General features: G+C 28.4%; 1 protein-coding gene across 1 annotated transcript; it reads right to left on the bottom strand.

Annotated features, from left to right (window-relative positions):
- Positions 1–26,012, bottom strand: LOC129968467 (uncharacterized). The gene is made up of 6 exons (XM_056082374.1): positions 25,606–26,012; positions 14,527–14,661; positions 9,776–10,011; positions 5,755–8,788; positions 2,487–3,043; positions 1–1,444 (listed from the first exon to the last, which is right to left on the bottom strand). Exons 1-6 carry the CDS (start codon positions 25,634–25,636, stop codon positions 1,232–1,234), a joined length of 4,206 nt encoding a protein of 1,401 aa, XP_055938349.1. The 5' UTR covers positions 25,637–26,012; the 3' UTR covers positions 1–1,231.

The raw sequence follows: 26,012 nt of genomic DNA, 5'->3' as shown, positions 1-26,012 counted from the left end.
TTGGTTGTGAATTTTTCTAAAAACTTGGTAAGTAAAAAACTATAGAGTAAAATTATTATATTAAAAAATAATTATAAATACAAAAATATTTGGTATGGCATTATAAAAATGAAAATATAGAAAAGTAAGCATATTTTAGTTTTTTTTATGTTCTTTTTAGTTTACTAAGCCTAAACTTAGTTTTAAGCCTAAATTTAAATTTGAACTTATAAAAGTTCAAAATGAGCAAGCAATTTTTGAATAATATATAATTTTCTTTCTTTAGAATTCGGTTATTAAAAAATTTGGTAAAAACTTTTTTTCTACTGATATCAAAATAAAAAATCTTAATGATTTTATTCGTAAACGTATTTCCCTGCTACTAATATTAACAAAACAAACTATAACGAAAAAAAAAATCTCACATTTTGTCTTTCGAATTTGTAGATCTGTACAGGCATGTTTTTCTTATCAAATAATAACTTTAAAGAAGAAGACCTTGGCTAGTTCTATTTACCGTCTACTTTGTACAATAAAAAGTAATATAAAGTTTATTAAGAATTATTTAAAAAATTAGTCTTTTATGCGATTCAGTTTTGTGGTTTATATATATTGTATCACATAACAATTCAAAACTTTTCTAATAATTTGAAACTAAATGAAATTCTAGTGCTCTGCTGCTATGTCTATGTATGGCATTTGAATTCTTCTTTTGTTGTTGTAACTGTCCAGCTGGCAATAGTATATATGCTGGCTATTATCTTGTGCTCTTTTTGACTACAGTTAGATGACCTGCTTGCTGTTTATCTAAAATGATTGTTTTTATCTTATTTCGACTTGTGGAACTGCTTGTTTTAATGTTAATGATTTGTCACCCGTGTACAAATCTTTCTTTTTAGGTTGAAGTACATTATTATACATATTGTCAAAAATGCTTATTTAAAATGCTTATTATTTTATAAATCTTTAGATTTAATTAAATGATTATAATAACTTATCTACCAATCCAGATCTTAAGGGAAATAGTACCCGAAATTCACCCGTACAAATCTCCATTTGCTGTCAAAATTGTAATTTTGAGTAATATACAAAAATACAATACATTTTATAATGATATCAATAATTATATCTTCTCTCATTCGATATAACATTTATAGTTTAAACAATAATAAATAGTGTCAATTCTTATAATACGAGGTATATTAGATAAGATTGCCTTCTGTAGAAAGCTGGTAAGAGGCACGAAAAGTCATCAATATGTGACTTTGCACAGAAAAGGACTTCCTGGAATTGGAGAATCCATCCAACGAACTGATATAAGATATAAGCCTGGGATAAATACTTGATAGGTAATTTCATAAATGTCTTTTCGAGTGTATTCTACACTAACGAAAGCGACATTGTGTTGACCGATTCCTTGCACAGAAGCAGATAAATTTCCTCGACCTGCACCTTTGGTTAACACCTGTAAGACAAATGATTGGAAGGAATTGTAATAGAGAATTTACTTTTCAATGAGCATAAAAAATATGATTTAAAACTCTGAAATTATCACATTATTTTATAATTTTTATAAATTTTTCAACAATTGGCAAAATTCTTTAATAATTTGTTCTCAACAATGAGTTAATGAATGGAATTAAGTCCCATGACGTCATAATGCTTTTAAAAAACGTAACTATCCTTATAATCTATTTTTTAAATTACATGTTGCAATTCTCTGCAATTTCATTATTTGATACCTTATGTAAACTGCACTGATAATAAACATAATCTTTTTTTTCTTTAGAACTTTTAAGTATACTGTCAATAATAGAACTGTTAAGTATTTAATGTAATTATGAAAATGATTTGACTTTTATCTGCAACAATGAAAATTACTGTTGAAAATTCTGCCGCAAATAATTTTTTCAAAATTATCGAAATTCGAGGAAAAAATTGCATGGCAACTAAATCGGCGTAATTGAAAAGATAATTTTTTAAATTTTAAAATGGTGTAAAAATCAGTTACGCATAATTTTCAAGTGTTATCGTTGAGAATGGTCAAAATTTTGCTAAATTGTTATTAACTAAAAATCTGATTAATAAAATTTTTTTAAAAAATTCGTTCAAACCTACACATAAATTCTTCAAAATATATTTGTACTAAATTAAGTAGCTTTATTTAAACGGTTGTAAACATGCTTTCCTTCCTTATTCTTTGAGATTTTTGATTCATTCGAATAATTTATAAATAATTCAAATATTTTATTTTAGAAAATGTTATTTCTTTTTTCTTTTTTGTTGCGTTTAGATTAATTTTGTCTTTGCTTTGTGCGTTTCTGGATATGTTCTACAACGAATTATTCCAGAATATTTTATTGAGAAAAAGATTCGAGTGTACATCTCTTGAAAAATTCTACATTTGAGGAATTTTTTCGCACCACAGAAATTGAAAGTAAACTTTTTTTAATTAATTCTGTTAAGAAATACTATGAATAAATGCAACAGAATTTACTGAAACATACCCAAAAGCGATTTTTCACTGCAACATGTCCAAAATATGTAGCTATTCCAAAAAATTTGCATTCGTCTGCACAAGATTGGAGAGATTCCGAATTCATCAGCTGCAAGAATTCTTCATATTCTGAAGAATCATGAGCTTCTAAGCCTTTCATCAAACTGAGGTCACCCCAGTAAGTGGAGATATTTTCGGATATTTCATCATCAATGTATTCATCTTCTGTCGAGCAGAGGAGTTCCATTGATGATTCTTCGTCGTCTGCAAAAAGTTCGATAAAGTTGCCATCATTTGAAGATGACAACTCATCTTTGCTAGACGCCGGATTGAAAATTTCATTTCTGTATATTAACTTCAAACTGTCGTCTTCCATTTCGTTGTCTTGTTTATCCAAAACACCAGGATCGCTGAAACTTCTCATCTTCGCTTTCGCAGAATCCATATTCAGCATTTTGCTATCAGTAGGTTTCTCCAAAGAATTAGAATTGTTTATATTATTTTCTTTGGATCTATGATCTAATGGAACTTGGTTTTGTTTTTCAATACTTTCTTCAAGGTTTATCCCTGAAATTATATATTACAATTGGTAAAATTGCCGATTATTTAGTCAAGTGACAATTCAGACTGACGATGCACAGAAATACATGAAGCAGTATAAGGTCTATTATATAACATAATAGGGTATAATAACATAATGCGCATTTCTAAGCTTTTGAACAGTGGAAGGAACAACAGAAGGCTAGAAATTTCAAGAATTCGCTTTTTCGGAATCATGGAGACGGAATTTATTACTTTTATGTTACTTTCTTAAAGGCAAATGTGGTGAGAGAGTGGAAAAAATAATACCATTCGCCCAGCGTCATTATCGTTTACTATTTGTTAAATTAAACAATATTCCATTTCACTATAAGACTTTTAAACAGAAAATAGCGTTAACCAGAATTTAAAACTTAATTACATTTAAGTAAATGATTTTTAAAATAGAATCAAATTCAGAACTTCAGATAATGCCACAATGAACTTGTTAATATATTGTATGTTAATTTATTGTATTCCCAAACAAATTTGTCATTATTTAAAAAAAATTAGTTTAGAGGAATTGCATATAATGAAAGACAGGGTTCCTTTTAAAATAGAAAACTATAAGCTTTTAGAAATTCTTTTTTAATGATCGATTTTGCCTTTAATTTCTCTTTTTCTGTTAGCATAATAACAAATATTGAAAGATAAAAATACCTTTTTAAAAATGGCCGTTATAAAATAAAACCAAGCTAAAAAAAATAATTGTAAACAATAAAAGGATGTGTCATCTTTTCTAAAAAAATGTCTTTCTTTACTTTTTAATAATGTATCATCACGCTTTATTACTTATTAATTTTAACATAGATATCGAAACTACTGTGAGTATAAATATCATCATTGACTTCATTGCCTTCTTATTCCTACTTATAATACTTTCTACATTTCATTTTTTATTTAAATCATCAATTATCTGTTATTCTGATATATTCTAATTTCCATAGTGTTCTTCCGTATTTAATTATTGATACATCATGAGAAGATAAACTTAATGAACATTGATTTTATTTCTTCTAATCGCCTTTCGTTAAGTCTTAATTTCTCCAGTTCGAGAATTTTGTTATGTTCTAGAAAATAATGGAATAGTAATCGTTATAAACACACATTTTTTTGGTTCCATTTTTATTGTTGATATTTAAGCAGAACAACTTTTTTTTTATTCTGTCAATTGGATTTGGTTGGATACTTTGTTCTGATATTTAAACATTTATGCCTTTTAAGGATATTTATTTAATTCTTGCATGACATGCTGTTTCCGAAGAGATTGTTATGCAATTCAGAAATTAATAAATGTATGTGAAGCACGTATAATTTAAAAACTGGTAGACGGAACATAATTCTTACTCATCTGGTTTTATCTATCACATTACTAAAAAAAAAAAAAAAAAAAAAAAAACATAATAAATTTAACAATGAAAGATTAAAATAAATTATACATTTTGATCTTGAAATCAGTGATTTTGAATTAACTGCAAATTATTAATACTGGCTGACACAGTTTAATTAAGATTGTGAAGATAGTTCTAGCTACTATAAGTTTAACAATAAATAACCTGGATAATCCACTAATTTGATTGTTTTAAAATCTACTTTTTCATGTCGACTTTTACTGTATTTTATGTCTCAGATACGCGTTTCATCATTTTTAAACCGATATACTGTTTGATTTTTGAAGGGCAATCCTTACATGTCCAATTATTTTCCTAAATATTAATTTATTTTCTATTTTTAAATTATAAGGATATTAGAACCTGTTGTTGTTACCTAAGCCGAGTTTGTGCAGTAATTTCTGAGGGTTAAGGCCCCTGAGAACCCGAGGGTAGAAGTTTGACTTCTAGCTCATATGAAGATGACACTCACACACTCGCTTGCACAGCACCTTTTTGTAGGGGAGGTTCTTTCACATACCTCACAGGGGGAAGAGTAATCATGCCCGAACCGGGACGCTCAGATCACGGGGAAGCCGTGCTACCCCTAGGCCTGGACGCCGACAATTAGAACCTGTAAATTACTTAACTAATTTAATTTTTTTAGCGCTGTTTCTAAAGCACGTATCTTAATTTTTGTTATTTTTCAGTTGGGAACTTTCATCTTGAAAAAAGGAGTCATTAATTAATTTTGAGAAAATAAATTTTAGTTACAGATAAATGCTGTTATTTATATTCAGTTTGATTGCGTTATTCATCATTAAAAATATACAAATATTTTAATTATTAATAACTTAAGTTTTGAAATCAAAAAGAAGAATAAATCCATATTTTTAATTTAAAAAAATAACCGCAAAATCGGATTTAAGTCCAATAGAATAATTTAGCCATGATACAGATGCGATTCTCAGTTTTACACCAGTATCCAGGAGAAGAGGTGATGTTTAAAAATATAGATGGGAAAATGAAAAGGAAGTTATTGAAACAAATTATCACAGCATTTTTTCAAGAAAGAATATATTAATATTTCCATTATTGTACGAATATTGACTGATATGAAAATAATTTTCTCAAATATTAAAATAACACTAATTGATATATCAACATACGTATGTTTACAAGTGTTAATAAAGTATTTAAGTATCCATTATATGTTAAGTAGATGTTGTACTTCATTAGAATATTATTTTAATTTAGATGCAAGTAACATTAATATATAGAGTGAGACAAAACAACTTCACAAATTCAAAAAATACTTAAACATTATACCTGAAAAAATAGATCTTGGCGTATCGTTTCTTTCTTCCTGTTCATGTGTATTATTAGAACTTTTTGAGACATCTTTCAGTTCATCATTTTCTGAATGATGATATGCATTTTCCCAAAATTTGAGTTTGGCCTTGATATCTACTAATTCAGGCAGTACATGAAGTTTATCAATGTGCTTTGGTATTGGTTTGTCGCTATTTTCCACAGTAGAAGTTTCCCACAGCTTTATTTGTTTTTTAACTGTGCTTTCCCTATCGAATTGTAAAGGAGGATTAAAATGTTTGTAAGTAAACTGACAAGTGTTCTTTGACGTTGATTCTCTAATTTGACTACAGTCTGAAAATTTTTTGTAATTGCCTTTTACGAAAGATTCACAAGAGTCAGTAGGAGTTGAATTCATAACACATGCTGATAACGATTCATAAATCACAGAATAATTCTTGGAAATATTATTATTTTCTGGATGATGATAGATATTGTAATTTTTACAGAGACGTTGTGGTAAATCTACGAATTCTGTCTTCTCCTTCGAAACTACAGACACAAATTTGTTCCCATCTTCATTTCCATTTACATTAGTTTTATAGCACAAATTGGACAAGTAACTACTAGTATTTGTTGTGTTCTTCAAACTGGAATTTGACTTATGTTTATAATTTTCTTCTTTATTTTCATATTTTGCTGAGTGACCATTTTCCTTTTGGTTTTCTTTTAAATTTGTGCTCTCTTCATTTCTGTTAAATGAATTATTTGTTGGATCAAAACCAATGCGATTTTTTGTAGATTTTAAAGATGATATTTTAGACAATGAAGAAATATCATTATAGTTAATGTTTTGTAAAATGCACTGAAATTTTTTCACCAATGAATCGTCTATTGAGCTTTTGGATGAACTTCTACGTGCTTTTGTATAATACGAAGAATAATTTGTTTGGATTTTCTTATTCATATGTTGGCATTTATGCGATCGTTGGCGTTTGGTTTTATTTTTCTGGATATCTGAATAAGCAAATGACTTATACCTCACTTTAGGAACTGTAATATTTTTAGATTTAAACTGTTCATTCATTGAATGCTTATCTTTAACAAAACAATGCAAGTTTTCTTCGCAAAGATTTGCTTTCTTTAAAAATTTGCATGGGCTGTTTTTTCCTGCATTATTTACTTTCTTTGTTTGTGAAACACGTTTCTTGCTGTTACCGTGAAGAATTTTTTTTCTGGTGTGTTGTTTTGATGCTTCATATTTATGTGAGTCTTCGCTCGTGTCACCTAATAAATGCAGCATGTTTTTGCGAGCATGATTACTGACTGTTTTAGCATCACTCTTCGTGAAGGGTATTTCCTCGATGAAAACACTATTAGCTTCTTCTAAATTTTTAAATTCTTCAATATTATTTTCAACATCATTAATTTTTTTCCTCATTTCTACAAGATTGTGTTCTTCATCGTTTTTATCGACTGCTATATGATCGCCATGGCTAAAAGACAACTCTGCAATTTGTGAATTTTTATTGGCATCTGATGAAATCATTTCTGAATTGGTTTCTGATTTTAGTTTAGAAAATTCTTCATCTATTTGTATGTCTAAACAGGAAGGGTATTGACTTGCGTTTGTCAAATGATATTCATGCCTTTCAATAGATTGCATCAAGTTTTGTGTATTCATCATTTCAGATTTAAGAGACATTTGAATCTGTTTTACTGTAAAAGACTCATCCAGTTCTTTTACATCGCTGCCAGAAAAAGTTTTTTCCGAAACTTTATCCTTAGAATTCATCAAAGAATTTGCATCCAAATCCTCCTGTTCTTCAGCAGTTCCATCAATGTTTACTTCCGAAAGATGATAAAAGTCTTTATTCATTATACAAAAGACGTCGTCTTCTTCTTTATGTGATTCAGATAAGTTGCTGAAATGTGAAACTCTTCCTTCTGTTACTGTTTCCAAAGTCTTCTGTTGAAAGATATCTTCACATTCGTATGAGCTACTTATCTTTGGAGGTTTCTTAGTTATTGGACTAAAAGAGAGCGAATGAGATCTCTGCATTTTTATACTTTGAGCTTCTAATTCTTCTAAATCAATACCAAATTGCCTTATGGCGCTTATTTTCCTTTCTGCGTCACCCACAAAACCCCAGCTGTTTCTTCGAACTAAAGGACGCTTTTGAAGTTCATAATCCATCTTCAAAAGTGAAGTGGCCAAATTATTAATGCTGTCGGCGTCAACCACTACGTCTTTTCCGTCAATTTTAACAATATATCTCAAAACTTGCCTCTTCAAAATTTTTCCTAAACGCTCCTTTCTTTCGCTGGGTTCTTCAAATCTTACCAAGGATTTCTTTGGTTCGTCTTCTTCACGTTTTTCACTACGCCTTGGGGGTTTTAAGACAGATTTTATGTGTACCATATTATTAGTTTTAGGGTCTCTTACTGAAGGTTCGACAGTCACTATGTAGGGACTATCCGAAACATGCTGCCCATGGGACAGGATAGCAATTCTGTGTTGTCCTTGAATAAGCGGAAAATAAGTAAAACTGATTTGGTTTGAATGCATTTCATATTCTAGAGGTATGAAGCATTTTTCAGTTTCCTTTGGGAAGTCTAGATTGATGTCCATAGTAGGTGTACCCCTTTCTTCATTGGAGGTGGATCGAACTACAGCATGCGGTGAAAGAGGTTTCCAGGGTTTGATAACGTTCTTTCTCTTTGGAGAGCGCTTGGTAATTCTTTCACTGCAGATGGTATTGGAAGGCCCTCTTATTTCTAGAACTAAATTTAAGTCGGATAAAGAAGAAAAAAGTACTCCAAAGCTTGCTGCGCGTCCGACAAATCCAACCATCAAGCCTGTTCCTTTCGCGATACAATTTTTTGTTTCAGTCGTACAGCTTTCTTTAACCTTTTCGTCCTCTTCTGATGTAGGTTTGATTTCATTATTGTTTTCGTTGTCTTCAGATTTCTGTTTCAGCTGAAGAAGTAAGTCTATGAGTTTCGATTCTGAATCTTTGCTGCAAGTCACAATCTCTTCCACGGTTACTTTCTATTAGAAATAGAGAAAATACATTAATAAATTTCTAAAAAAATACATTATTTTTTATTTGTCATTGGTCATAACTGAAGTTGATTAAAATACATGATATATTTTTGGAAATACAGTAAGAGTAAGGTTTTTTTTCAAGTCATTTCGATTCATCCTGCAAATTTTTCTTTATTCGTTCCAAATCATTTTGATACTTTTCATGACAGTTCAATTGAATTAATATTGTATTGTTGCCTTTTTCCCATTTTTATCGTCATAAAGTATCAGAAAAAATGCGTAACAGTATTTTTATTGTTAAGAGATGTTAAGTTGGCTATCAAAACGTGCCTCTATATTTACACCTAGCTATCTACAACTTGATAAACAAAAGCCTTTTCAACCTTCGATTTCGCGCCAACGAGAATTTGTTTAAAGTAACCTTTGATTTCAGACTTAACGTGCACAAGAAGCACAAACAAAGCAGATATTTGACAGAGGATTACGAACCTGGAATCTTCAAATCTTAAGACTAAGATTTTATCAAATGACTACCACTATTCTTAATCCTAACAAGGGACGAAAAGCAAGCTCCTGGAGGAATCAATGAACTAGAAATCACATCAATATCACATTCTGATTTTGATTAATCCTACACATTATTTGAATTTCAACAGAATTCCAAACACAATTATTGTGATGGTACTGATTCAAACATTAAAAAAAACTCTACCTAATTCATATCATTTGAATTTTAATATTTATTGAAAAATAATGAAATCGTGAAAATAAAAGCAGCGAAAATATGAAAATTACTTCAATCATTATCTAAGACTGAAAAATTAGAGGAAAATACAAAGTTTAAACTTCTGAATTTCGTTATGATCTTTTCGTTTGTGATTTACTGACATTGAAAAATTCATGTAGACTATGTACCTCGCTATACACAATTTTGCCATGTATATAATATAAAATGGCTATGCTTAAAAGATTATTTTAAAATTTACTTACTGGTGTTATATCAAATCGAGTTTCTAGAATACGGAAAGCTTTAGATAAATTTCGCACGCCGAAATTGGTGTCAAGTCTATTTGCATCTGGAAAACAACCAGGCTGTAACTTGTTCAGAAGTTTGCAGAACAGAATTCCATCTCTCCAGCTTTGTGTAAAGTCATCAGGTACCTGTGGAAGATATTCGTCTAACCATTCACGAATTTGGCACACATCATCGGTTTTGAAAAATAATTCTGGAAAAAAATGAGTTTTTTTATTATAATGAAGTGTGGAATGAAAAATGATTTTGAAATATTTATTGTTAATCATTACTGTTTCTTATCTATAGCGAAAGTGTTTGAAAACCAAAAATGTTATATAAGTTGTTCTTTTTCATTTATAAAGTTTGCTTTTCCTAACAAAATATTTAGTACAATAACTTGAATTGCAGCACTGATTATATTTGAAAAATTAAAATATTAATTCTTGCTACGTCTTCCTCGTCTTTTTATTAAGGAAATAGTGATAAACACATGAAAAAAGGATTTATTATTATAACTTCGATTTACAAGAAAAGCTATTTTGATGCTTTGCACGGAATTTAAATTCGTTTTTAATATTTAGTGTACCGCCATTTAATTTCTAGGAAGGTAAAGTTTAGTGACAAAAAACAATTTCTGCCAGACTTGACAAAAAAGTGGTAAAACTTTATGGCTAAAACGTAATGGGTATAAACATTATGGGACTAGTTCTATTGATATTTATTACAGAATGGCAGTGACATTCTCTATTCTTTATGACAGAATGATAATGCAACTATCTTCGATGCATTATTCTCTCGGAAAAATGCATGTCCAAGAAGGGTTCAGACGGAAAAATGATGCCTGAATTTAATCTTAAGTGCTATGATAATCAAAAATTTATTTTGAAAAATATTGAAACACGAATAAAATTTCTCTTATCTATGATTTCTATAGTGAAAAAGTGCTTCTTCTTAAACGATGTTTTCACACTAGTTCTTATCACAGCGAAACACATGTTTATGAAACTTAAAAAGCAAGCGCCAGTCAAGAACTTAGCTGATAAACTTATAAAAGAAAATATTGAGCAAAACAAATTGGTTCAACTCTCAAAATCTACTGTTGATATTGATTGCAAAATCATCCGATTTTGACGATTTTACCTTATTACAATTCACTATAGCCAATAAATCGCAGAGGATTCACTAAAATGTGGTTGAAATCGACTATTTTTTTTATTAGAAATTAAAGCAATATGTATTTTATGTATAGCGACGAGAAACTGTGACGGTGATTTACATTATAAAAGCTATAAATAAAATATACGCAATTACATAATAAAGCAGAAATATTATTACTTATTAAAAATTTAGAATTAAAACAATTCTAACTTCGATCTAATTTTGCTTCATGCACTGTTTTCTTATGATTTTTCAATTACATTTTCTTATTTTTACCACTGGGAGAATAATAAACAGTGTGTTTAGTATTTAATCAAATCAGAAAAAAAAAAAAAAAAAAAAAAAAAAAAAAAAAAAAAAAAAACGCTGAAAATCTATATGTGATTACAGATGTGGTCTTTATTTATGAGTTTTTCTTCTCATTTTGTCTTGATTTTTTAAATTTTATTTTTACACAAGTAGAGTGAAAGGAGAAAAAGTCAGCACTAGGGATTGCAATACTGGACCAAAATTTCAATACCGGTATTCGGTATTTTTTAAATCTTAATACCGGGATACCGGTTTTAATACCGGTATTAGAAATTTTAGAAAAAGAAAGAAAACACAGGCGTTTCTTTGTTTTATTTGCCAGTTTTCTTAGAGAGTGTAAATATCACAAAAAATAATTTGTAACTTATAAATTATAACAGTATATAATCACAAAAATATAAAGAAACATCTTATTTATTTAAATCACAAAAAAAAGTATAAATATCACTATTCAGTCTGTGGTACTATTACAAATTTTTGAAACGTGATCTTAAAAACATAATGCATCAATTGTACTGTCATTAAGCCTGAAAAGTAATTTTGTATAAAAATGACCAGCTGTCGAAAACGCTCTTTCGGCATCTACGCTAGCTGATGGTACTGTTAGAAATGCGCGATATACTTTTTCCAAGTATTTACCTCTAAATCCCTCATCTTCAAATAAATCGATTTCTCGTCGGACGGTTTTGGATATAGCTGATTTCTGTATTGTATTTTGGTTCGTTGAAATTTTATTATTTATCGCTAATTCTAATTTTTGTTCAAGAGACAATTTCTTTTTACTATCGACAGTAGTGACATCATAATCTTCGATAACTGAATCTTCTGAATGTGGATAGGTTTGTGGGTAAAAAATTTTAAGAAAATTTACTCTAAACTTAATCAGACATGAATTGGTTATTTTCTTTTCTTCTTTTTCATTTTTAAAATCATTGTAATTATGCAAATACCATAAGAGATTTTCTATTTCGGTATGCCTTTTTTCTGTGCGATTTTTCAATGTAATATATAATTCTTCAGATAGTGATGTGTGCTGTTCTTTCAGTGACTGCAGCATGAAATTTATTGTTGCATTAGCTGTTAATCAATTAGAATCTCTCCAACATAATGCCTCAATAGTCAGTTTTATTGGAAGTAGAGGAGCTGATATAGTTCTAGATATTAAGTCGAATTCACTATCTGAAAAATTAATTGACAGGTTTAAGTCGATTATTGCTTTTGGATTGGATTTCTCAGTTACAAAAATCGTTCCATCATTAGGAGTAAACTGTTCCAACGTGTTTTAGAATCTAATATTAACATATATTCTGTTTTATTTTCAGTTAGTATATATTTTAGTAATATATCCTTTTTATAGGGGAACGTTTAAATATCTTAACAATTTTTCGAACTTTATAAATTATAGGAAGCAATTCTTGATAGGTTAATATTTCATCCTCATTAGCAATATCTTCTTCAACAATTACATTGTCATTATCTTCATTGTCAATATCACTCTTATTCTTTTCAAAGTTGGAATCCAAAATTTCTATATCCACAGTATTTGGATTCTTCTTTTCTTTATTTTTTTGGTATAATATATCTATTACACCTAATTGAATTCCATGCGCATAACACGACTGCTGATTTGCACCTATCAACTTTCCAACTTTTTTCATAATTGTTGCTCCATCAGTCGTTATGGATACAATATTTTCTTTCAGGGATAATCCATGTTTCGCTAATTTAGATTTAAGCACTTAATTAAGCCATTAATTAGCTAATTAATTTCGCCTGTTAGGGAGACATAAAAACAAAAACGTATACTATTTTGCTATGTTGGCGATCCCTGAACATATAGTGGAGACCATTTTAAAAATTTCTAGTAAATACCGAAAAACCGGTATTTAAACTTGTGAATACCGGTATTACAAAATTGTACAAATGGCTCAAAATACCGGTATTCGGTATCCCGGTATACCGGTATTGCAATCCCTAGTCAGCACATAAGGAACCAGGTCTTCAGTGCTATGGCAGCATATTACAAAGGGAATATGACTTAACACTCTTTTTCCTGATGGTAGACCGATGGATGATGAATAGATTTTTAACCATAATGAAGACTATTTTGATCACAAAGACCGTTTGGTCATCCAATTCTTTAATTGTGGCAATTTCCAGGGACGTAGTATTCTTTAAAATTATACTGAGGCGGATTGACAACAAAAGTACATAAGAACTCTTTTTAATTCATTAATTGTTTGTTTAATTCTTATTTTCAAATTTTTCATTGTTAACTGTATTATTATTTCTACTTTTAGCATCAGATTAACTGTAACTGTGACGCAGAACGGTTTTCACTTTTTGCCTCTCCGACTGAATTTTATTCTGATTCTCTGTGGCGTTCTGATATGATGAATGTTCTTCTGAGTCATTTTTAAATAAATATTTTTGTAGTTAAAACGATGGAAATGTAATTTTCTTAAACCAGTTAATTCTTCATTATGAACTACAATTTAAGAAGCTTTAATATAGAGATAAGCATTTAATATTTAATTTGGAGATCATAAATATCCATAATACTATGTCTCAAGAGTCCGAATGAGAAGTGAGGACTCTGTTAGCATATGACTTTGTTAATTTCTTTAGTAATTTAACCCTTTAAAGGGCCATTTTTTTTCTAGTCATATTATGTTAAAATATTTTTAGGCTTGAAATTAGAATAAGAAAAGGGATTCATTTAGTTTATTATATAAATTTAATTTGATTAATTAATTAATTTGGTTAATTAATAATTAAGTATCAAATCAAGACACATCATTTTGTGTAAAATAAAGAATTAAAGCATCTAAGTTTCTGTCTTTCTAAAAAAAATTGTCAGAACTTATGCCAACCTACATAAATTCATACGAAGATAGATAAATTTGGTGGAAAGCATACTTCCCACGGCCCTAGAAAGGGTTAAACAGAAGAAAATCTTTAGAAAATCTGTTTTCAAAATGATTCCACAAAATTTATTAGACAATTAATATTTCATAGATAAATAATAATTGAATAATTGTAGTTATAGAAAAATTAGGAATAAGGCAATGTCGTCAAAATTTATTCCAAAAAAAAAAAAAAAAAAAAAAACGCCATTAAAATTAAAAGTTTAGAAAATATTGTTCTATATTATTGCTATTTAATTTTCTGGAATGAAATGTAATTCCAGGATAAAATTTATCAATATATCATTGTGATTATGTTAGATTTAAAGAAAGTATACTGCAATAATACTTACTGCCTATTTCCAAAACTCCTTGGAAAGTCAACCATATTTCAGTCGCAGCGTACAGAAGGACATCCCAGAGAGTTATCCACATCACCACGAGATCAGATTTCCTTCTTTTTCTCTCTGTGATGAGTTTTGTTTCAACTACAAGGATACGAAACAGACTCCAATTATTTCTTTACAAAGACAGGATTTTACAAATTGCATTGACCGGGCAGATAAATTAATTTATATCACAAATTGACCATTCAGACAAACTAATAAACGATAAGTTGAAGTTTTAGTTCCGTTTAATGTGGTTTTCTATAGAATTGATTCGAATTCTATGGTTGCGTTGATTCGAATTCCATGAGCATTTTCTGGTTTAAATAATTTTTTGGCATTAAAGTCGCTCTCTCACATACCTCTTATTTATTAACTAGCCGTCTTTGGCGACCAGCCGGTTCGCCAATCTTAATGTTCGTTAAAATTTTACTAATTAAATATTTTATGCAATTTCTACTTTAATAGCTTCTTTATCAAAATATTTTAAAACTTCAAATTTTGTTTATCATATAATTCATTCATAATATTATAAAGGCCTTCAGTCATAACGTAATATGTATCTCTCTCATTTTCTGTTAGCACCCGTAGAATTTATGCTTTAAATTAAAGTGGAAAGAATTTATCTTCAATTAATATAATAATATTTTTTACTGAAACAAAGCATTTTTTTATAATCTGATTACTGAAAATAGAGTCACTCAGCGTTTAAACTTTACGGCACTAAAGAATATCTTTTTTAATTTATGTAATATCTCAAGAGTTGGTCAACAAAATTTTCTTAGATTCATTATGAGCAGATCGATTCATTAACAATGTTTAAATTTAAATGCATCAAACACTAAGAAAATAAAACGAATCGCTTAAAATAAACGGTTGAAAACAGGTTTTAAAAAAAACTACTTAAAAAACGATGTACTTAAAACTATAAGCATATACAAAAAATATATAACTAACATAAATACAATTTACTTACAAAAGCATGCAACTAACCCAAAAATAATTTAAATCATCCATTGATAACGTTGTCATGGCAACAATCAGAACAGAATGCGCATGCGTGAATTTTCTTCGCTGGTTACGTAACGCAAATACGTGATTTTTTCTACGCCAGTTGGGGTAACGCTATGCGGATTAGAAATTTTTAATTTCCTTTATTCTGTTTTATTTTAATTCAAAAGTACTTCAGAATGAATCTTTCAGATTCATTCTGAATTCATCATTCATTAACAATGTTTAATTTTAAATGCATCAAACATTAAGAAAATAAACAGAACCGATTGAAATAATCCGCCGAAAAATTTTAACCCTAGCCTCATTACTGTTGGGAGAAAAAAAAACTGAAGCCTTTCTCGTTTGGCGCTGGGGATAATGGAAGATTTTTTTGGCGGAAAAGTTGGCGGTGGGGAAAATGGAAGATTTTTTTGGCGGGAAAGTTAGTTTTTAATTAATAATTAAAATTCTAATTAAAAATTCGAAAAAAGAAACCCCAGGTGCACATTCCCAACCTCCAAGGTATACATGTACCAAATTTGGTAGCTGTATGTCAAACGGTCTGGCCTGTAGAGCGCCAACACACACACACACACACACATTGAGCTTTATTATAAGTATAGATTAATTGATGATAAAAAATTAACACCTTAACATGCGTATTTCTGATTACTTTTAAATAACTATTTTCATTTCCTTTCAAAGAAACTTCATTGCTTTTTTATTTTAATCAACTCAACAAAGAGGGGAAAAAATGTTGGAAATAAAAGGACATAAAAAACACCTTTGTAAATTTGTTTTTTTAATTTTATATTCTTAAATGTAATGACGATTCTAGATCACTTTATTATTGATGGAAGAAAATAAATGATACAATTCTTTCTGCTTCTGTGCAGATCTTCTTGACTATATAGTATGAATATATAGTATGAATGAAAAATGAAATGATGAGCGATCTATTGAAAAAGTCAACAATCATTTGAAGGTCTAACTTCCTCCACCTTCAGCCCAAAAAAGTCAATAATTGGCTCTTAGAAATGCATCTGGATTTTTAATTAAGAAACGGTAAAGAGATACATCTATGAAATATAATATGAGTATAAATCTATAAAGTATTGCTACCTCGTCAACATTACTTATTATTTACTAAGAACACAAATAAATAAGTGCAGCATTATTGATGATGCTTATTTACAGTATTCTGTACAACTTATCTAAGCTATATAAAAAAGCTAAGTTGAAATCTATTGTATTTTAATTCTTAATTGAACCATGCCAGAACCTTGTCCAATAACATACTGAACTTGTTATCAATGCTACATGTTAATATTCAACTCATTGTTTTCGCAATTTTTCTAGCTTTATTGCAATACTTTTGGAATTTCAAGATTTTATTATGTTTCAAAGATGCACACAAAAATTTGAAAATTATAAACGTTAATATTATTTTTCACTCTTACCATCCACAGATAGTGAAACGACGTAAGAGATAATATGTTACTTAATTTTCACTAGTATTAGATGAATAATTCATTTTATTATCTTTTTATTTTGAAACTTTTTATTGATGTATTTCGACCCTTTTAAAATAACAAGCAAACGATTTTCTTTTTATAATTCTTTGATTGAATAATTAAAATAAATATTTATTTTGGATAAGTCTATGAAATACGCAATAGCTGATGTTATTAACTTTATTTCCTCTACTTTATTAAATAGCCTTTTATAATTTAGTTGGTTCCAAACATCGAGTTGAACTACGGTGGAAAGTAATCTGTTAACAGAGGAGTGGAGATTTTTAACAAATAGTAAAAAGTAAATAAAATAAATATAGATTCTTAAAATAGCCTTGATTAGGCAAAATCAATTATCAATGTTTTGAACTTTGGAATTTTATAAACTTTGCGTTTTTCTACTTCATAAGGAAAATTACTTACCATAAATGACCTATGAATAAATAAATTAAACGGTAATTATAACAATAATATACCATTAAGCATTTAAGTAATAAACTTAATGTTCTAGAACCTGTCATTAAAAAGAAAAAGAAGAAAATAGTGGTTTAGGTACATGTAAGGTCTTATTAAATTGCTTATTCTTAAAATAGCCTTGATTAGGCAAAATCAATTATCAATGTTTTGAACTTTGGAATTTTATAAACTTTGCGTTTTTCTACTTCATAAGGAAAATTACTTACCATAAATGACCTATGAATAAATAAATTAAACGGTAATTATAACAATAATATACCATTAAGCATTTAAGTAATAAACTTAATGTTCTAGAACCTGTCATTAAAAAGAAAAAGAAGAAAATAGTGGTTTAGGTACATGTAAGGTCTTATTAAATTGCTTAAAACGGCCGAGTCTGTTTCCTTTTTTAAAATAGAAAAAAAAAACATTTAATCTTCTTTAAAAAGGAAACTCCCAAGGGTATATATACATTTACTTGCGGCTGTCTTTTATTCTAGAATTTTTCAGTGATTTGCAAATTCTTCGTTTGTTTTAAAACTGGAATAAATATATCTGAATACTTCATTCCATAAGTTTTTGGAGAGTATATTGAATAGAATAGCTCTATTTGATATCAAATTTACTGAGAAAAAAGTATTTAAATTCTATAGAAATATTATTTCAATTTTATAGGATTTATTATTATTATTACTATTATTTTGTTTCCTTTTCTTGAACATGAATTTGATGAAGATAATGGGGAAGAAAATGAATTTCAAATAATTTGGCATGAAGCATATTTTGAAATGAAGTTATTAATTATATTTTATTTGAACATTAAATAATTGTTAATTTATTTTGAATATGAAATTAAATAAGAAAACTAATCAAACTCATTGGACAAAACGAACCATATGCCCATAAATCAGAGAATACAAAAACAAATCCCTAAACCAGTAATAACGTATTTAAATTCTTTTCAAAAAGAGAAATGAGTAATATAAAAATAATTTCGTATTAAATAATTTGGAACAACTTTTATCTTTTCAGTATGTTTTAAGAAATATATCATTAAATGTTAAGATGTCTATAAAGATAATTTAACTGCTTGAATGTAATGAAGATCGTTTGAATTTCTCCTTTGTAATGTGCAAGTATACATCAGCAATGTAATGGTTAAAAATCATTTTGATAAAACTAAAGTCAATTTAAAAATTAGTGAATAAAATTACAAAAATTTCAAAATTACGAAAACTTTGTTTTGCTTTTATTGGTATGAAAAGCTGCTTAAGGTGAATTAGTTTTTTTAGGAATTTTCGAAAGGATTTCCGTGTTTTGGGGCATCAGACAGAATTTTTAAAATTTTGAAGTTCTGAAATAGATTCTTCTTAATTTGTAAATCAATCGTTTAATAAAAAATCAGATCATTATCATGAAAAATTAATTTTTAAGTACTGAGCGCTTATTTTTTTTTCGATTATGGTAAAATAGCATATTACTACAATCAAAGGAATTAAAAAGACATTGAAAAATATCATGGTTTTGTAATAAAGTTGATTAGTATCAATAAAAGATTAGTAACTGTCAGTATAGATAACTATTTATCTGTTAATAACGATATGAATTAGTTAACATATTTTAAAATCATTAAGTACAATAAATGATGAATTACCAAATTACTGCAATTAAATATCACGATAAAATTAAATTTATATACTTTCATTTCTGTAGGACCGCAATTGATTGACAAAAATTTATAATTATCGGGCATATCCATTATTCCCCGATTCATTAGCATTTATAATATGTTCCTCAATAATGTGTTCGATGAATTGCATTTGATGGGGGGGGGGAATCCAACTAACTAGCAAATTATTTCCCGGATTTCAAATTCCGTTTTGACGTTTTGATCTTAATAACTGTTGAATTTCGAAGTTGAAGATATTTCATTGCCACTAGGTTTTACTACAAAACGTCACAGCATTCATTTGAACTTCTTCCTACTGTGTTATGAGGCATGAAACAGAAATAGCAAACGAACCCCAACGCAAGATTCCAAAAGGGCCCCTTTTCAGTTGTCATTCCCCGAGATCCTTTGTTGGGAAAAATGTGATTGTAGCCATTTTTAGAAAACTTGCCCCTTCATATCGTATCAACGATGACAGAAAATAGAAAAATAGCTTTACTGATAGCTTTTTATGATATCTGCCCACTTAGACTCACATAACACCGACATTCTATCATGTAATATTCAAATGGAATACATTAATGTAGGAAATCTTTCTCAAGTATTTGATTGGATAAGCCAAATATAAATAAAATAATAAATCAAATATATAATAATTGCAGCAGTTGCATTACTCTATCTTCTCTTTTGGATAATAGATGGCGATGCCTGATCAGGTATGCATCCCACAATGCATTGCGATTGTAAATAAGGAGACGATATGCTGTTCTATTAAGGTGTGCGCTTTAAAATCTTGTCTTTCGTGTTTGTGTTTGTTTTGTGTGAAATGTGATCATTAAATAAATGTTCCCGAAAACATATGTCCTCTTGCTTCCATTGCACGGATCATAATGATCTTCATTCCACCACATTGGCGCCCAATCTGGAGCCCGACGAAAAAGAATGATCATTATTACATCATATAATGAAATAAGCTAAATACAAATTAATGAAATGGGCTAAATATAAAATAAAATAGTTATACGGATATGCCAAAAAAAAATCTCTTTCATTCTTTTAATAACTGGTTAATTAACAAGAACTTTAGCAGTCATAATGAGCGATATTTCGGTTTGAGGTTAATTTTGTCCTATGCTGAAACGAAAGCCAGACAGACGAAACCAGATTATTCTTCTCAATCTTATACTTGAAATGATGTATAGAATAAAGACACTTCAAGGTAACCAGATTTCAAACTTCACCTAGATATCCACTAAAATGATTTTCAAATCACTCCAAATATGAGAAAAATAGAAATTGAAGGAAACATATTGCGTAATGTAAAGCGTATCTGTTATTGTTATTTTTTTAATCTCTCACGTTGGGGAGCTTTTGTATTATTTGCATCGATAGATGTTTCATTTTGAAACATTTTATCTGTCTCAACGATAACCTTCTAAATGTTTTTATCATAGTTATATGGCCTGATCTGCTCATAGAACATTAACTACCCCTTTTCAAAATATCACATAATGCTTACTCGAATTGAAATAAAAGTTGTATGGTTTTCTTTAATTAAGTGAAAAAAATGAAATAAGAGTTGAAAATTTAAAAAAGATTTTTAATGTATTTACCAATAGAACTTTTCTTCATAAGCACGGAAAGAATATTTTCATAAAAGTATATAAGAAAAAGCATTGACATCTTTTAATGACGATACTTTTTGAATTATCTGTACTTTTATTTGGGTTCTCTACTATTAAAAAAGTATACACTTTTTTTTCCATAGATATGCTCATAAAACTATTTTATATGATATTACTGGAGAAAGAAAATAAATATAATATTGATATATTCTAAGAAAGAAAAGGTGCATTTTATTCAGAAACTAGCTAATATATTTGACGTTTTTCTGTGTTCTTCATGATGTCTGTTCATCTAATTCTTTCTTTTCTGCTTTTTTTTTTCACAAAAATTATCACCAGGATTAGCTGCGGAAATTTCACATTCGAAGCCAATTTTTATTTTAGTAGGCCCCTCTCTGTCGCTTTGGCTAGAATCAGTGTTCTTCGACCCCTCACAAAACAAAATGAAAATATGAAAATTAAATGAAATACAATTAAAGTTTCACTTGCTAAATATTTTTTTTAAATAAAGGCTCATAATTAATTTCTTTAAATTTATAATAAAGATTATAAAGACATTTATGAAGAAAATTTTTAATTCAAAAAATTATTATCGTAAAAATTAAAATAATAAAATTAAATTTTGTGTCATTGAGTTACAAAATTAATATTTACAATGAAAACTAGTAATTAAAATCATTAATATCAACAAAATATTGGAAAAAAATGTTTACATTGAAGTTAGTTTTATAAGAAATATTTAATGTTAAAAATTCTATAACAAAGAAATTAATAACGAAACATGTAGTAAAAATATTATTAAAAATCGACTTTTATTTAATAATAATAAAGAAGAATGTGTGTGTGTGTGTGTGTGTGTGTATATGTATGTGTGTGCGCGCTGACTCTCTACGGGATAGACCGTTAGATTAGCAGCTACAGAAGTTGACATAAATTCATTTAGGAGGGTAGAAATGCGCATCTCGGAGAAATTTTAGTTAGTTAATCAAAAAGTAAGCGAGATTAGAATTTGATGTTTCATTGAATTGTTTTCCAAAAAATAAGCAACGATAGTTTTAATAACATCAATTTTTTTTAAAAAAATTATGCCTTTTTAATCATACTGGTTTGGGTATCATACAATTTTTTTTCAATATTTATACTTTTATTAAAAACTTTTCTTGTATGATTTTTACTGATATTTTCGTCTTAATAAAATAAACGACGACTCACAGAAAATGGCATAACATCGAATCTGCAATAATAAAGAAAATTATATGTAAAAATAAGATATAGTGATTGAAGGCTTCACTGTTGGATCGTGAAAAAAAGTCCATGTAAAGTGCTGTAAAAAATATGCGAAAGAAGCACTAAACAGATTTTTTAAAAAAACCTTGTATTAAAATCTATTCCATAGAAAGGCCAACCGTAGGAATCACACTGTTTAAGAATTTTACACATTCATACCGTGTGACGTTTCTGTAGTTTTCACCTACTATTTAATTAGCTCATGCCTACTATCTAATTATATGAACCTTTCTGTTCCACAGATAAATTGTAACAAACAGAAGTTCATTTAATACATAAATGATCGAAATCGAGAGTAAATTGTGGAAGTGAGGATATTAATAAGAAATAACATCTTAAAAAAATATCACTGCAAAAGGAAAAAAACTGTGAAAGGAATCTCATATCACACAGAAATTGGTTCTACAGTAAAACAAAAAATATACCTCGTAAATGAAGTAAACAATATTGCAATATTATATTATACTGAAATTTCCGTTGCAAAAAACTGTGTCTAACAACAAAAGATAAAGAAAAATATTTGTGTATATTGACTCTCTAAAGGGCAGGGCGCTGTATCACAAGATATGGAATTTGGCAAAAATATTCCTTGGAAATGTGCACCTTAGAACTATATAGATTTTTTTTAATTTTAAGTACAGTTTTAATAGAAATTATGAGACATTTTGGTATTTTTATATGATAAATTCCAACATTCTCAAAATTCCAAATAATAATAATATCTCAAAAAAGTTATGGTATAGTTTTTTCCTAGATTTTAACACTTTTTAATCCTTTTTTTTTGCTGATATATATTTTTTGCAAACGATAGATTTAATCGTTGCAAAGTAATTCAAACTGCTTTTATTGTTTGATCAAATATTTAATCGCGTGATATTCTTCTATTGTTGAAAGCTTAACCTCTTAACCTATTAATTTATTTAACTTTCTAATTAAACGGCACATCTTATTTGTGACATTTATTGTTATTTTAATTCCTATAATAAGATAAGTGGCATTTGAAATATTGAAGCCTTACTGATTTTTGCATTTTGAATTACTTAGTGCTTTCATTTAATTGCAGGTTTAAAACTAAAAATTAAGTAATTCGATGTCTATGTCAGAAATGCCATTGTATGTGAAAGGGTTAAGAAAGATTTCGTATATTTTTTATTCAGTTTACTTGAAGAATAAGAAATGAAGTTATGTGCTAGGAAAAATGACAAGCGATTGGAAGATGAATTACCGAAACAATCATGTTGTAATGACAGTATGATGGCATGAAACTTAATACCATTAGGAAGGTTCATGCATACAATAAACAGAACAGGTGTAATGCTATTAAAATCACATGGTCTTGATATTCATTTCAAATTGATATTTAAAAATATTTTGCTGAGGGATTCATCAGCACCAAACTGTGCACAAGAGATTGAATTGGAATTAAACAAAGTTAGTATTTCCATTGAAAAAGTTGGTCGCCAAAAGTAGTAAGATGACAATAAATGAAATATATTATAGTCATAAGGAGTACAAAAATAGATGTATGTAATAGAATTAGCAGACAGTATACTCCCAAGAAGTAGGAACATTAATGTCTCGTATTTTTTTTAAAAAATCAACTATTATGCAGTTTCTTCAAATTGCCAAAGTCTAGAAGTAAGTGAGCGGAAATCTCAATAGTAGCAGCCTTTACATTATCTTTAGACTAGCAGATTCCAAATAGTTTTCAAACATTCCAGACCACTTACAAAGATAGACCATAGTTTTTCAAACAAACATCTTATGTTAGATCTAAACTTAATCTCTTTGTAAAATGTTTGTGTGATTTCAAATGAGGAAATAAATTAGTCGAAACCGATAAATGAGACTACTGTTCCTGAATGATCAAGTACAGAAATTAAAAACTGCATTTCATAAAGGTTTCTTATATTTCTCTGAAAGCATTATAACTTTCGAAAGTCAATTTTGCAAATTAATGACAAATTAATTTATAAATAATAATAAAATATTAATTAATCATGTAAATCTGAAACAAATAAATATAAATCAAAGCAAATTTTAAGCTGCATTGGTAAAAATATTTTGTTACACAACACGTTTAATTCTATTTGCTTTCATTTTGAAATCGTAATTAAATATTTGTAAGAACAATTAACTGCGAGTTAATTTTAAAAGTCGATTCCTATTTATTAGCAGTCACTATTAATTTCCATTCAACTCTGCAATATTTTTAGAGAACAAATATAATTAACTAATATTTTAACTTTTAATTATCTTCTAATATTCTTTTATTATAATACTAATTAAACAAATAAACATTATAATTAGTTATTTACTCTCTCCAGCATTTACATATGTATTGATTATTTATAAGTTCCAATTACGTCCGCTTAAAACTGTTAACTCCTATTTTTTCCCTATTTTTTTACAGTTTATCGATAAATACAGGCAATTTTAGCAGATTCATCATATATTCATTGTTAAACAATGAATTTTATTATTTGAAATTAGTAATTTATTAATGGCAATACTATTCTCAGAAAGAGAACAACAACAGCGTTATTTTGTCTATTGCTAATAAAGTACTTATATTTCAACAAAAAAGAAATTCTCTTAAAATAAAAAGAGAAAATGTTCTCCATTATTATCAAATGAGCATTTCTTTTTCTAGCATTTGAATTTCTTCATTTTATATCACCTAAGAAAATCATTTCCCAAAGTGCTTCATTTTCACTTTATTTCTTCAGAGATTATTACGAAATTTCTAGGATTTTGAATTATTATATTCATTGTTGGGTTTTGATCAGGCAAAAAATAACTAACGATTTTGCTTATCCTCTATCGTAGGAGTAACCAATTTCATATTAAGAAAATTGGACAGCTGCCAAGGGCTACTGGACTGAGAAGGGGCTGAAATAGTTTGATTAACAAAACTTTACTATCCAAGTTTCCTAATAAATAAATTTGAAAAAGTAAAAATTTTACGAATTATAAAATATCAGAATAATAATAAAGTATTGTCAAGTGTAATTGGTCAGGTTTGTATTTGTCTCAGTACTGAATTATTACAATATTTATTGACACCAAATATCTGCTTAAATGAAGTTGTGTACAAATGTAATGTCAAGTTATAAGTCGTGATAAATAACGTATATTTTACAAAAGTTAGTAAAATAAAAACTTAATCAACAATAAATCATTAACAAATTGATTAAGTTTAAAATGCGTTGAAGTGTGAAATAAACTGTCAGTTTTATTAAAAGAGGAGGGGTCGCTTAGTACACTGTCTAGGGTCTCAAAATGCCTAAAACACCACTGTACCATTGCTAAATTTTCTTTTCAGAGGATGATATCGAAGACTGTTAAGTATGTTGCCTTATTTATTAAAAAAAAGTGTTTTGGTTGTAATTAACTGATTATTAATGTCTCCAAGAAAATATAAAATTTCCTACTGGCAATATTTAGTGTAACCAATATATAGACAAAATTAAAGACAAAACAATGAGACAAAAATTCTTACCCATGAATCCTGGTTTTTTAGTTGAGGCCATTTTTCAAAGCAAATTGACAACACTATTGCACAAATACCGTTGTGATAATTCAAATTGTACGCCACACATTTTTTAAAATTTTACGTTGAAGCTCAAGTGGAATGGTATCACTCATACTGATTATTCGAAGAATCATGGTAAAGAGCAAAACTTTCGTAGACTAAGAAAATTCGTTCCAATTTTTCGCACGTTTATCTGCTCACGTTGAATTATTGCAAAATGACGCTTGTTTCAGTCTTTACAACCTATGCAACTTTCTGAAATGATGTTGTCACAGAAGGCAAGCAAAAAGCATTCGTTATCTGAAAAAGCATGTTGCAAGTATGCGAGACTTAATTTATCTGATACGAGGCGAGGAGAAAAAAAAAAATTCAAA

This window comes from Argiope bruennichi, chromosome 1 (genome assembly GCF_947563725.1).
Source record: "Argiope bruennichi chromosome 1, qqArgBrue1.1, whole genome shotgun sequence".
NCBI lineage: Eukaryota > Metazoa > Arthropoda > Arachnida > Araneae > Araneidae > Argiope > Argiope bruennichi.
The sequence above is the reverse complement of the archived record's forward strand: the minus strand, read 5'-3'. Positions and strand labels throughout refer to the sequence as shown.